Raw genomic sequence first — 11,910 nt, 5'->3', positions numbered from 1 at the left:
GATGCGTTAGTGAGAGGGATTACTTGTGTGCAATTGCCCTCAGACAGTTCAAAAAAGCCTCCACACATTGTCACCTTCTGAACGTCAGTGTCCTACTCCCTATACTTAACCTATGTTTTAGCAATGTATTTATTTGTTTATTCAGATAAACAGTGATATTTATTCAAATAAGCAGTGATCACAGCTGCTGCTTTAGATCTTTACACATTTCAGGCCTGTTGCAAAGATATCATTCACAAGCAACCAGCCATAGCTGAAAAACTAGAAGAAAAAAAAAGAGAAGTGTTACTTAACCACAGAGGTATGAAATCACTATTTTAGAGCTCTGCTTTCAAAAATACCTCATCTTTACCTCCATGCCTGCACCCTCAGGACAATGATATGCTTCCACAAACAATCTTGCAGCCATTGTTTGAGATTTCATTCATTAGGGTTTTGAAAAATACTTTGACACTCTCAGAAGGGAGATGCTACAGTATTTTAAATATCTGCCTAATTAGCTCTGGTCAGAAGTTGTATTACCCAGTCAAGCTGAAAGATCATATATATATATATATATATATAAAATTAAAAAATAAACTGCAAAACAAAACACAACAAAAATCAAATTGAAGATGATTAAATACCTTCCTGTTTATTTATGGAGAGGGCTTAGTACATCTCTTCCAAAAGGCATGACTGCCAGGGCCACTTGGACACCCCCATCCAGGGCTGGAGTGTAGATGAGGGACACCTGCTGCAGGCAGTGGTCTTAGCACAAGGTCTGGTAGCAGCCTCCACAGGGCCTCTTCTTTATCAGCTCTGCTACTTCACCACAGATTTCTTTCATTATTGTTAGCCCTATTCATGTCATTGGATGCTTTTGTTTTTACCCAGCACCAAAAACACTGGCAACTACACTGGCCATTATTAATTCAACAAAGTTTTAAAGTATGTGCAGTGCCGGGTGCCCAGCTTCCCTGCATCTTCCCTTTGGCTCTTCCCTCAGAATTAAACCATTCATTATTCAGTCCAGTTATTTATTACCCTCTTTAAAAATTCAGTACAGTCTTCTAACTGACATTTTCAAGAAAAGGTCATCTGAAATACACACAGTGTTCCTCATATTGCCTGCCTTCCCCTCTAAAGGTCCACCAGAGATAATGTTGTGTTTGTCATCTATTTACTCATTACATTGTGCAATAGGCCTTTGATCCCCTGCTTGTCTGAATGCCAGGGCTGTCTACCATAAGGTAGCTCTAGGTTGGCTTTCCCCTTTTCCATTCCCTTCCAATTAAGCTGGACATATTTTCAATATCCCCCACTCTAAATAAGAGTTTACAGTGTATTGCTTAAAAGGCCACGGCTAAGTCCAGTTACTAATTGCACATGACTGGTAACACCAGGCAAAATCCAAGGAGCTACATGAGGAGCTGGGAGCATAAATTCACCTGTAAATTCACCTTTTACCTAAAATCCTTGCACCTTCCAATTTTCTGGAAGCTGAGCACCTCTGCTTTGGACAGCAGGAACACCAAGAACCCACAGACTACAGATGCCATGTGAAAAATTACTTCAGTTAAAATTAGTAAAAAAATATGTTTCTCCTCTTGTTTCACCAATGGGACTGTTCAACTTTCTGGAGTGTAACTAAACCATCAGACTACACAACAAATACCATATTTTTCTTCATAAGGCTTTCCTTCAAAAATCCACCTCCAGATTCAGAGGTGGCCACACCAATGTCCCTTTCCAATGTGAAAACCAGAATATTTAGCAGATTCACTGTGAGATGAAAAATTTGGATTTCATTCAAGTATTTACCTCCTACTTCTTCATTTTTTATGCACTTTATGCAGAGACATGAACTGTCATTGGAACTGCACTTGAAATTCAAGTGATTTATCTCTGTTCTTGGCCATTTGAAAGGAAGACTATTCAAGCACCTGCTTTTCAAACTATGAGTACCAAGCAGAGCACTTTAGACCAAGAGAAGTCAAGGGTTTAACTCACCTTTTCCAAGTGAGTTAAACAGATTCTGTGTGACGTTACTTTGCAGACACCCCCAGCCACAGCACTGGATCTTTCCTGGGGACCCACCAAGATGGGTTCTTGGTCTGAGGAACATACAAAATTAATTTCTTTATTGACACAATGATTTTCCACTAATGCTTAAAATGTTGTTGTTTTTCTTTCTGAAGGAGAAGGAGCTTGAGAGGTACCATATCCTGAATTCCTACTATATGGCTTTGTGGGGAGAAGCTGTCTTACAAGACACTTCAGTGGAATGAGATTCAGTCACACCTGGTGAGGGTCTTGCACACAGACTTTCAGCCAAGTTTCCAGCAACTGACTGACTCTACTCCTCTAAAACTGAATTTGACACAAGTATGTGTACCAAGACATTTTTTTAATGCAGCCTAGTCCTCACAGTAGGAAAAGGCCATTTATCTTCATCTTTTGTAAGAGTCAGGTGTGAACTTAACACAGATTTAAAATTCTTACTTGCCCAAGCCCCACCACTTATCCACCATTCTGTGAGCAGAGAGCAGGAATGTCCTTTCCTTTTTATAGCCAGGGCTCTTTATATTCTCCAGGAAAAGCTTTTGTGAAAGAGCTACTTTTTGTTTCAGTGAAGTGACTGTGAGCTTATGTCAATGTTGGCACTACTAATCATGATGTTGCTATATATTTAAAACAAGGTTAAAGTAGAGGAATCTTTCCTACTATTCTTTGAATGGAAAAGTATCCTGGACAGATTCCCCTGACTTTAAAAAGCACAAGGAACTTCTGAAGCAGAAATAATAGTATGTAATAATACTATGTAAGGCTATCCCAGCACTATGAACTGTGGGTATATGGAATTTCAGGGACTTACATTCTAACTCAAAAGCCGTACAAAGCTTTTCAAAAGGAAGTTCAGAACAAAGAAAATGTTTAATACAAAGATAATAGTTACTCCTAAGGTCATATTTTCAGGGTAGGTGAAGGAGGCACAAAATTTCTGTGAAAAATAACAATGAAAAAGCTAATTCATGGGCAACTTTACTTATTGCCCACCAAAAGCAATTGTGTCCTGCTAAAAACTGGCAAACTAAAGAGAAAAATTAATCCCATTTTCTTTGTGGGTTTTTGTTCTGTCAGTGTTAATTAAGGCATTAATGCAACAGAGCATCAAAAAAGTTCATTTGATGCCTTTGCAAATCATCTGGAGCCAGCATACAAAGCTGATCATTCCATTTCTCATCGTGCTTTAATCAGGTGTAAAACAAGCCTAATTGAAAGGAGGGGAGTGATGAATCACCATCTGGACATAGCTGTGCAAATTACATGCTTACCATCCTTCTCAAGGAAATGATGAGCTTCCAGGAGAAGTTTGTATCTGAACTTGGGATCCCTGATGCTCAGCCATGCAGAGTGTGGCTGGGACACAAGGCCCTTCTGTGGCCAGGCTTCCATCCCATCAGAGGTAGGGAAATGAAAGCTGTGTGCAGCAGATGAGTTCTGCTAGATGAGATAGGGCATGGCCAAGGCATATACTTTGTCCTGGAAAGACAGAAACACCCCTAAGCAATGTTTTTTTGGCATAAGTTTTGCAGTGTCCTTACCATCAAAAATGAAAGCTTATTTAGAGAACAGAGAGCTTTGTTTCCATAAGCATTTTAGAGATCTTAAAATTTTCCAAATTATGGAGTGTGTTGTACTAAATGAAGGTATATTCTTACATACAGTATAGACAGCAAAACAGACAGCAGCATCTGGCACTGTGGAAATGTAGTTTTCATCTAGATCTGGATTATCATTTGCTTATCTGGTCCCCTCTGAGCCAAAAACAATATAATAGGTCTAGGAAAACAACATAATGACAACAAGGTATGAAGATACCAGTAGAGATTAAATGGGCCAGGATTCTTAGCTGGCAAAGATAAAATTTATAGAAGAATATAAAGGAGTAGGATAATGAATGTCAAAGTGGAAATGAATGGGGACTAGTTATTTCTTTTCTTTGCAACGTAAGGACTTTAGGGCATTGAATAAAACTTACAAGTAGATGTTTTACAAGAGAAAAAACGTAATTTTTCCACACAACATATAAGTTGTGAAACAAGGCATTGCAGATTAAAATAAAGAGATCCAAGAGTGATTAGGTAAATTTGTATAAGACACATCCATTTAGACCAATCAGTCACAAATCTGTAAATATAACCTCCTGCCCAAGAAGTCCCTAAACCATAGCTTGCTGGGAGCTCTGCTGGTATTCCAGAGGATAAACAGACACAAGTCCAGACTTTACCTACTGTCCCTAAAGAGATGCCGTTTGTTTTGATGAGAATCCTGCACTCCTTGCTCAGCAGAGCCAGTGATGCATTCCTAGGGCTTTTTTAGGCAAGCTGCTCAAAAAGAAACTGTTGTGGCTATAATGCTTAGGGACCATAAGAATTTAACAAATGTACTAGATCTTTAGTTTAACTGGTGCTAGGGGAACTCCATTGTGTCACAGTGATCTGCTGTAATTTTCAAAACCTCAAAATGCAAAAAGTACTTGAGTTTGTTTTTTTTTCTACTTCAGATTTTGACTGTTGCTACTTTGTTCACACGTAGAGGAAATACATGAGAAATGCAGCAGATTGGAAAGCAGTGTAACAAATAAACAACAAAGATCAGAAATATTAGAGAAAAAGGAACTCTGCATTCTCACATACATTTCCTCTGTTGATTGTACTTTATATTTGGGAGTAAGAACTGATGTAGACATGTATGTAAGTGTAGACACACACACCTCAGACTCTTCTGTCCTGTATGAAGAACAGGTGGATCCAAGATACCCACAGCTCATGTTGTATCACAGGATAAGATTAGAAAAAGAGGGAGAACATCTCACCTGGAGATAAACTAGAAGAGAGTCTTATGCAGGCAGCTCCACCCCAGACTGCATGACTTCCTGTCCCTCATGTAAGGATCCCTACTTCCACATCCACGTTCCCAAATCTTCCTCATCCACCCTGACTAACAGGAAGTTCACTGTACATGAAAACCAACACAGCTGAAGACTGGGACCATCCTTTGGGATTCCTGAACACAGCAGTACTCACCATGAATTGATCTGTGCGAGAAGTTGATGGGCAACAGAAGAAGCATTTACTGAAAAATAGGCAGGAGAATCTGGAACAAGACTTTGCATAAAGCAGAGCTCTTGAAGATTTCAGAGAGCAGACTGTGTGAGGGAGCTGAGTTGTTTTCCCAAAGGTTTTGAAGAATTTCTGCCTTCTTAATATTTGTGTGTGCAGGAAATTCCTGTGGTTTCTGCACTTATTTGCACAGGATTCACAAAAAATGCTACTCCACTCTCCAGAGAGACATTCTGAGAAGGTTTTCTGAGGGGATAAGCCTAAGCAGTGGGAATGAACGTGCAACCCACTCTCAGAAGGGTTCCACACTACATTAGGGGACTGCTAGACACTGGTTGCATGAAGGGTGCAAGACCTGTAGACTGTAGACCTGAAAACAATCACCCCTCCCAGCCCAGACTCAGCAGCACTGGTACTCAGTAATTAGAGCTTTTTGTGACAGTTTTGTGCCCATTTGGACGTAGGATCAGGGAGCCCAGGACCATAAGCAACTTCTTTGCTCTATCCACTTATAATAACCATTCTGTGTTACAGGAGATGCTCTTTGGGAAACTAGTACTTCCTAGAACCTTATCTTGGCCTTGGCATGCAGAAAAGATTCAGACTTTTTCTTTTAATATTCCCCCTGATACTAATCTACTTAAAATGCAGCTGACTTTATAGAAGTTTTTCCCACCTGCAACAGGAGGGAGATCAGAATACTTGCTTATTAAGAACATTTAAATTGTGACACACGAGTTAGAAGCAGCGAGGTGTTCTGTCATCAAAGCCGCAGTGGGTAATAGAAATTAGTTGGGGCAGAAATAGTGTGATTTGAGGGGTTTTTTACAGTGACTTAAAGTAAACTGTAAATAACTGGCTGGATAAGCAAGACTGGTGTCATTAACTACAGGGACATGGTGCAAGGACATTCTAGCAACTAATTTTTCATGACTGTCCTGTGACAACAGATTTCCTGCTTACACAGTGCTGGCTTGTCCCAGTTTGTCACAATACTTAGTGTTTTCCAGGCTCCAAAAGGAATGACAGTATGCTAAATATTCCTTTTTTCTGCAGCTAAACCAGAGAAAGAAACATATTAAAGCTTGTCATGGTGTCCCAGAGATATGTACTTTGTATTCATTTCCAGAGTGTAAACAGCCTGTTGTGCAGGAAATGTTCTAGTCTGTTTCAAAAATACCTTCATTTCACTTTCAAGTAGTTTCAGCTCCCCACCTGTAAAGCTTATAATGAGATGTGATGCTGACACCAAGGGGAACATTGGTATGAATATAAACACACTGTAGTAACTCTCATTCTGAATGTTTCTTAAGAAGGCATCTGTTTAAATGAGACATGAACGTCTGTAATGCAATATTCCCTCTATGAATAATGTAGCAGAAATGTTACAATGAATAACCAGAAAAGTGTGGGTTTCCAGCAATCCAGTTTAATAGTTTCTTCATATGTCTGTGTTTATACATCAAACAGACTTCAAACAAAACAAAAAAAGGGTAATATGCAATTCAATAAAATACCGAAAGCTATTACAGTTTTGGTTTCCCCTTAGTTGATTTACAGTTATGTACAAAACTGTCTTATTTGCAATACCCAGTAAAGATTTAATGATTTATTTACATCAGCTGGTGCCTTTCACTATGCAGTGGAACTGTCTCCTTTTGTCATTTACATTCATAGTTGCAAGAGCCAACATTTAGAGGGTATTTATGGATAGGATTAAGAGATGGACTGAAACACGGCAGGATTCTCACTACTCACCACCAACATTCTCTGAAATCCCATTTTCAGATATAGCTGAAGGAAGACTCCAGTCCCTAGTGCATTGATATAGCCAGTATATCAGCCAGCATAATAAGGTATCTCCAAAGAGAATAACATTCCCACTCATGTCAGAGGGAGCTATATGTGAGTTGAAGGAATAGTAAATTTTAAACAGACAAAATTTATAACCCTGATGCTAAAGGTACGCCTTACTTCTTCTGTCAGAAACCTCCTAAGTAAATGAAGACATAAAGTAGGCTCTCAGTGTGTGGAGGGGAATATTTTCCAGGGTTTTTTTTTACACAGAAGATAAAATTAGGAGGGGAAAAAATATAATTTTATCATAATGTGCAAACTGTGTCATAGAATCACGGAATAATTTGTGTTGCAAGGCAGCTGTGGAGGTAATCTGCTCCTAGTGGTTCAAAGCAGGGCTAGCTTCAAAGTTAGAGTCAGCTTTCAATTTAGCAAAGATTTTTCAGGACCATGTCCAGTCAAGTTCTAAAAATCTCTAAGATGGATTTTGCACAACCATTGAGCACCTGTTCATATATTTGACCACCCTTATGGCTAAAAAAAATTCCTAAAACCCAATCAGGACTTTCACCTTGAAAGTATAACCTAACACTCATGGAATAAAACATAAACCTTCTATTGATAAACAAGAGTTTTACAGCATGTATAAACCAAGTGTAACAAGCATTATTCTTTCAGATTTCAGAATGAAGGGTTTGTTTTTTCAAGATATATTCGGATAGCTAGTCAGTAGCTTACCGCCACTTGAAATCTTTTCTTAACTTAAATCACAGCACAAGATATGCACCATTCATGGTCATTAAGAAATACCACAGTTGCACTTCCTCCCTCTTTTGTAAGCCCAGTATTTTGCACGTTACACAGCTGTTGCAGAACAGCAGGTTTATGAAAGCATGACTAGATGCAAGCTACTCACACAAAAGGCATGGGGGTTTCAGCCTAGAATCCTCTCAACTAAGAGGAAAACTGTTTGTTTGGGGAGCAAAAGTCAGGACTCTGTTATAGCTACATGTGCCTAATGTTTTGAAATCCTTTTTTTGCCATTGCCCGCCATGCCTTTTGATTATCAAACTTGTTTTGTCTCTCCCAACTTGAAAGACCCAATCTACAGTAACACAAGCTCTTCTCAGCCAAAAGGCCTTTCTAATGTCTATAAAAAGGCAGCCATTCACTCAGTCTTTCCATCTCCACAAAACATTGCACAAATATCTACCGGCTGTGTTCCCTTTGCTTCCCTAGCCCTGGCAAATAAAGAAAACAAACAAAATAGAATGAGCTCGATCTTCATATTCAGCCTTAAAAGCCACCTATGGTACATCTTGCTTCACAGTGATTTGAACATATATATAGTCATATATGACAAACTGCTTAATCCAGCCTGGCAAATGTTATGGTAACATTGGCTTCTTACACTGTACATGTTTTATGACAGTAACAGTCATGACTGGAATACAAGACTGCTGATATGTGCATGTATAATGATCATAACTGCTGACCAAGGTATGTGGAGCTTGATCATTGGAGCTCCTGCTCTAATTTTATGTCTTCAGAAGGAACATTCCATATTAATTCTGGGCATCAAAATAAGCCATGCTTGTTTTTATCTAGAGAGAGGGCGGGTTTTTTGGTTGTTTGGTTTGTTCTGGTTTGGTTTGGTTTGGTTTGATTTGGTTTGGTTTGTTCTGGTTTGGTTTGGGTTTTTTTGTCTAGAAAGACAAACACCAAAAGAAGCACACATTTGAGAGGCTGGTGGGTTCATTCACATGACAGAACTCACTCATTGCATTTAGCAGAAATAAAAATAAGGTTTTGCCTGTATAATCCTCTTAAATTCCAATCTTTAATAGTGTAAATGAGATTCAAAATATTCTTTATCCCCGTAATACAGATGCACTGAGTAGCTCCAACCACCAGCATGAGAGAGGTGTGTGGAGGGAAAGAAATGTAAAATCATGCATTAATAAAGGGTTTCTGATTGCTGTGGGAATCATGAGAGCTGAATGTTCCATAGGCATTTCACCAGAATTACAGGATGCAGGAAGATGTTGCCTTACCATTCTCTTCCCTGGTTTGTTTTTGTTATCTTAATATTTGTTTGATAACCCACAGAGCATTCTCAGGCTATAGCAACAAATTATCTCTTTGAAGGTCTTCCTCATTTCCTGGCTACGAAAGGCGTAGATCAAGGGGTCAATCACCGAGTTGCACATGATGAGAATGAGGTACATGTTGAAGTGAGACATGAAGCAAACACAGTAGAGGTTTTGAGGGCAGGAGATCATCAGGATGAGATGAAGGAAGAATGGAGCCCAGCAAACAATGAAGATGCCAAGAAGCATAGTCAGAGTGATGGCTCCTTTCATGCTGGTTCTTTGATGGACAGAGTTGTACCCAGGCAAAGCAGCAATTTTCTTCACATGAGTACGAGCCAGGAGGAACATATGGATGTACAGTGAGACCATGAGGAACAACATGGTAAAAAACATAGTGATGAGACAAATGACCACATAAGTTGATTCATAATAAAGGATGAAGATAATGCCACAGCCCGTGCAAAAGGTCCAGATGCATGCAATAATAAGCCCTGATCTTTTCACTGTCATGATGTTGTGATAACGCAGGGCATAGAAGATAGTGATATATCTGTCTACTGCTATAGCCAGCAAACTGCACATGGAAGCCACCACAGATATGCAGATCATGGAATCAAAGACATTGTCTATATGACGGACAAAGGCATCTTCCATAATGATGTGTCTATTGTTTATTAGGTATATGGTTATGGTCTCCCAAGCATTAGACACACTAACCAGCATGTCAGCCACTGCTAAACTGCAAACAAAAAAGTACATGGGTGAGTGCAAGTTCTTGTTCTTAACTATTGCACATATAACTAAGATGTTTTCAAGGAGGCTTACAATGCCCAGAGCTAGGAACACCTCAGCTGCGATGACCACTTGCTCACATGGCGATGACTTGCTCTTTGCAGTAGGCACAGTAAAGTTGCTACTGAAGGCACTCAGGTTTAGTTCAGAAACATAGAATTGAGAGGACGTGTTCATCTCTGGGAGCTAACACGTTCTGTTCCTTCTGAAGGGCTTGCCAAGGAGTGTGGTAAATGCATTTTCCAAAAAGCAGAAGATCCTGCCTAAAAAAAAAAATAAATATACAGCATGAAGATTTACAAGCAGAAGCTGACAACATTAATACCAGCAATTTCTATTTAATTTGGCTTGCACATGTCCCACCTCTTCCACCACATTCCTGCACTGATTCTAAACTAAACTTTGGTTAGCTCAGAGATTTTCTATCTATCCTTACTGGGAAATTAAAATCACAACCTGATGAAAAAATTAATGCACTCTTCAGTCATAGTTTTGTTTATTCTGTCTGGTTCCCTGGAATACTTCCCCAGAATGTCCTGGAAATTCTGCTGAAAAAACAAATGAAAAACAGTTTTCCCAGACCCCAGAAATGCAGGAGGATGTAGTATTAAGTCCAGCAGAAACTGCTCACTTGAATACAATATAAAGAAGTTTCTATTATTGACACAATAAAGAATTGAACATTTTCAGTAAAATATTTAAATGCTTTCCTGACCTTTGTACATTTAATTTGGCATGAACTGTATTATAAACAGCCTATCTGTACAATGTTAACATGCTTATTTAAAAGCATGGTATTAAACACCTAACCAAATCCATGCACTTCAGGATATGATAAGGTGACAGAATTGTTATGGATAGAATTCTATTGTAAAAGTAGTTTTCTCTTCCAAATTAAGAATATTTTATTCAATAGTTTTCTGGTAGTGACAATATTTAGGGAAAGTTTTAAGTCATTTTTAACAAAGGGAACATGTAGAGCTGATTGTCAGTGACTTGTTGCAAATAAAATTCAAAGCACATCATGCTAAACAATTTTCAGTTTTAAAACCCACTTCTTATTTTCAATCAAAAATGAACTGTACCTATTTACCAGAGCTGCTCCTTCAGCTGCTTTTCCTCGTCATCGTCTGCAATGTTTCCTCCGGAGAGCTGAAGTTTCAGCCCCCCTGACATCTGGGGCTGGGGACTCCTTGGTGGCAAAAGATGAAAAAAAAATAGAGGGAAAGGAATTAGTAAATCCATAGAGTCAAAGCTGACCACGTATAAATTACTTACTGTGCAACTGCCTTTTTATAGACTCCAAGCAATAATGACTTCAGTACTCAAACTGTGGCTCCTCCTCCCCTTCTTTGCCCCTCTGGACTTCTCTTTCCACAGATTTCATAGCAAAGGCTTGGGTTTTTACCACCATCTAGTGGCCTTCTCCTCTCTTTCTAACTGAACAGGGAGTCTGATCTGAAATTCATTATGGGCTTTCTATAACATTAGAGGGGGAAATGTACTGGACGTGCTCCTTTCCTTCATTTGTTTTCTTTGCTGTTTCTAGTACACTAAGTTCATCCTGCAATCGTACTACAAAAGAGGGGAAAAGACTGTTATTGAAGTGGGAGACTTATTACTGTTCTAAATTTTTTTCTCATATTCAGCTTTGCTGGGTTTTTTTCAGAAATAAGAACCCTACTGTTACAAAACTTAGAGAACATACAGTCAAAGCCACCATGCCACTAATAGAAAATATATTTAAATAATCTGTATTATAAACAATTGAACAGATAAACAGCTGTGTTCTGTACTCCTTGCTAGAATAGAGATTTCAATGTAGAAATGGAAGGAGCAGGGTATAATGCCAGGAGCCCAGGCCCCCTGAGATGGGTGCAAATTCCCCCAGGGGCCCAAGAGCTGTTAAACTCAGTGCTCAGTTTTCTAGTGGCTGAAGTTCCTCTGTGAGTCTAGCAGTCAGGCATCCAATGCTCCTTCTGGGCCTTACCCAAAAGGTGGCAAAATCAGTTCAAGTCTTTAACAAATGGTCTCTGATTCCAGGTGCAGGCTGGGGAATGCAAAGCACACGCCTTCCTGACACTACCAAATGCTCTTCTTAGCTGCTAACCAGACAGTCA

At 39.2% G+C, this 11,910-nt stretch overlaps 1 protein-coding gene across 1 annotated transcript; it reads right to left on the bottom strand.

Moving 5' to 3' along the window:
- Positions 1-6,559: 6,559 nt before the first annotated feature.
- Positions 6,560-11,079, bottom strand: MC5R (melanocortin 5 receptor). Its single transcript, XM_005517291.3, has 2 exons — positions 10,876-11,079; positions 6,560-10,053 (listed from the first exon to the last, which is right to left on the bottom strand). The coding sequence occupies exon 2, from the start codon at positions 9,965-9,967 to the stop codon at positions 8,990-8,992; it is 978 nt and encodes a 325-aa protein (XP_005517348.1). The 5' UTR covers positions 9,968-10,053; positions 10,876-11,079; the 3' UTR covers positions 6,560-8,989.
- Positions 11,080-11,910: the final 831 nt, after the last annotated feature.

Source organism: Pseudopodoces humilis, chromosome 1, assembly GCF_049639895.1.
Source record: "Pseudopodoces humilis isolate 2021_Gansu_Grassland_sample_001 chromosome 1, ASM4963989v1, whole genome shotgun sequence".
In the NCBI taxonomy this organism is placed as follows: Eukaryota; Metazoa; Chordata; class Aves; order Passeriformes; family Paridae; genus Pseudopodoces; species Pseudopodoces humilis.
This window is presented reverse-complemented; position numbering and strand designations above follow the sequence as displayed.

Coding starts and splice junctions, on each gene's coding strand:
- MC5R (XM_005517291.3), bottom strand. CDS start 9,967: ATGAACACGTCCTCTCAATTCTATGTTTCTGAACTAAACCTGAGTGCC.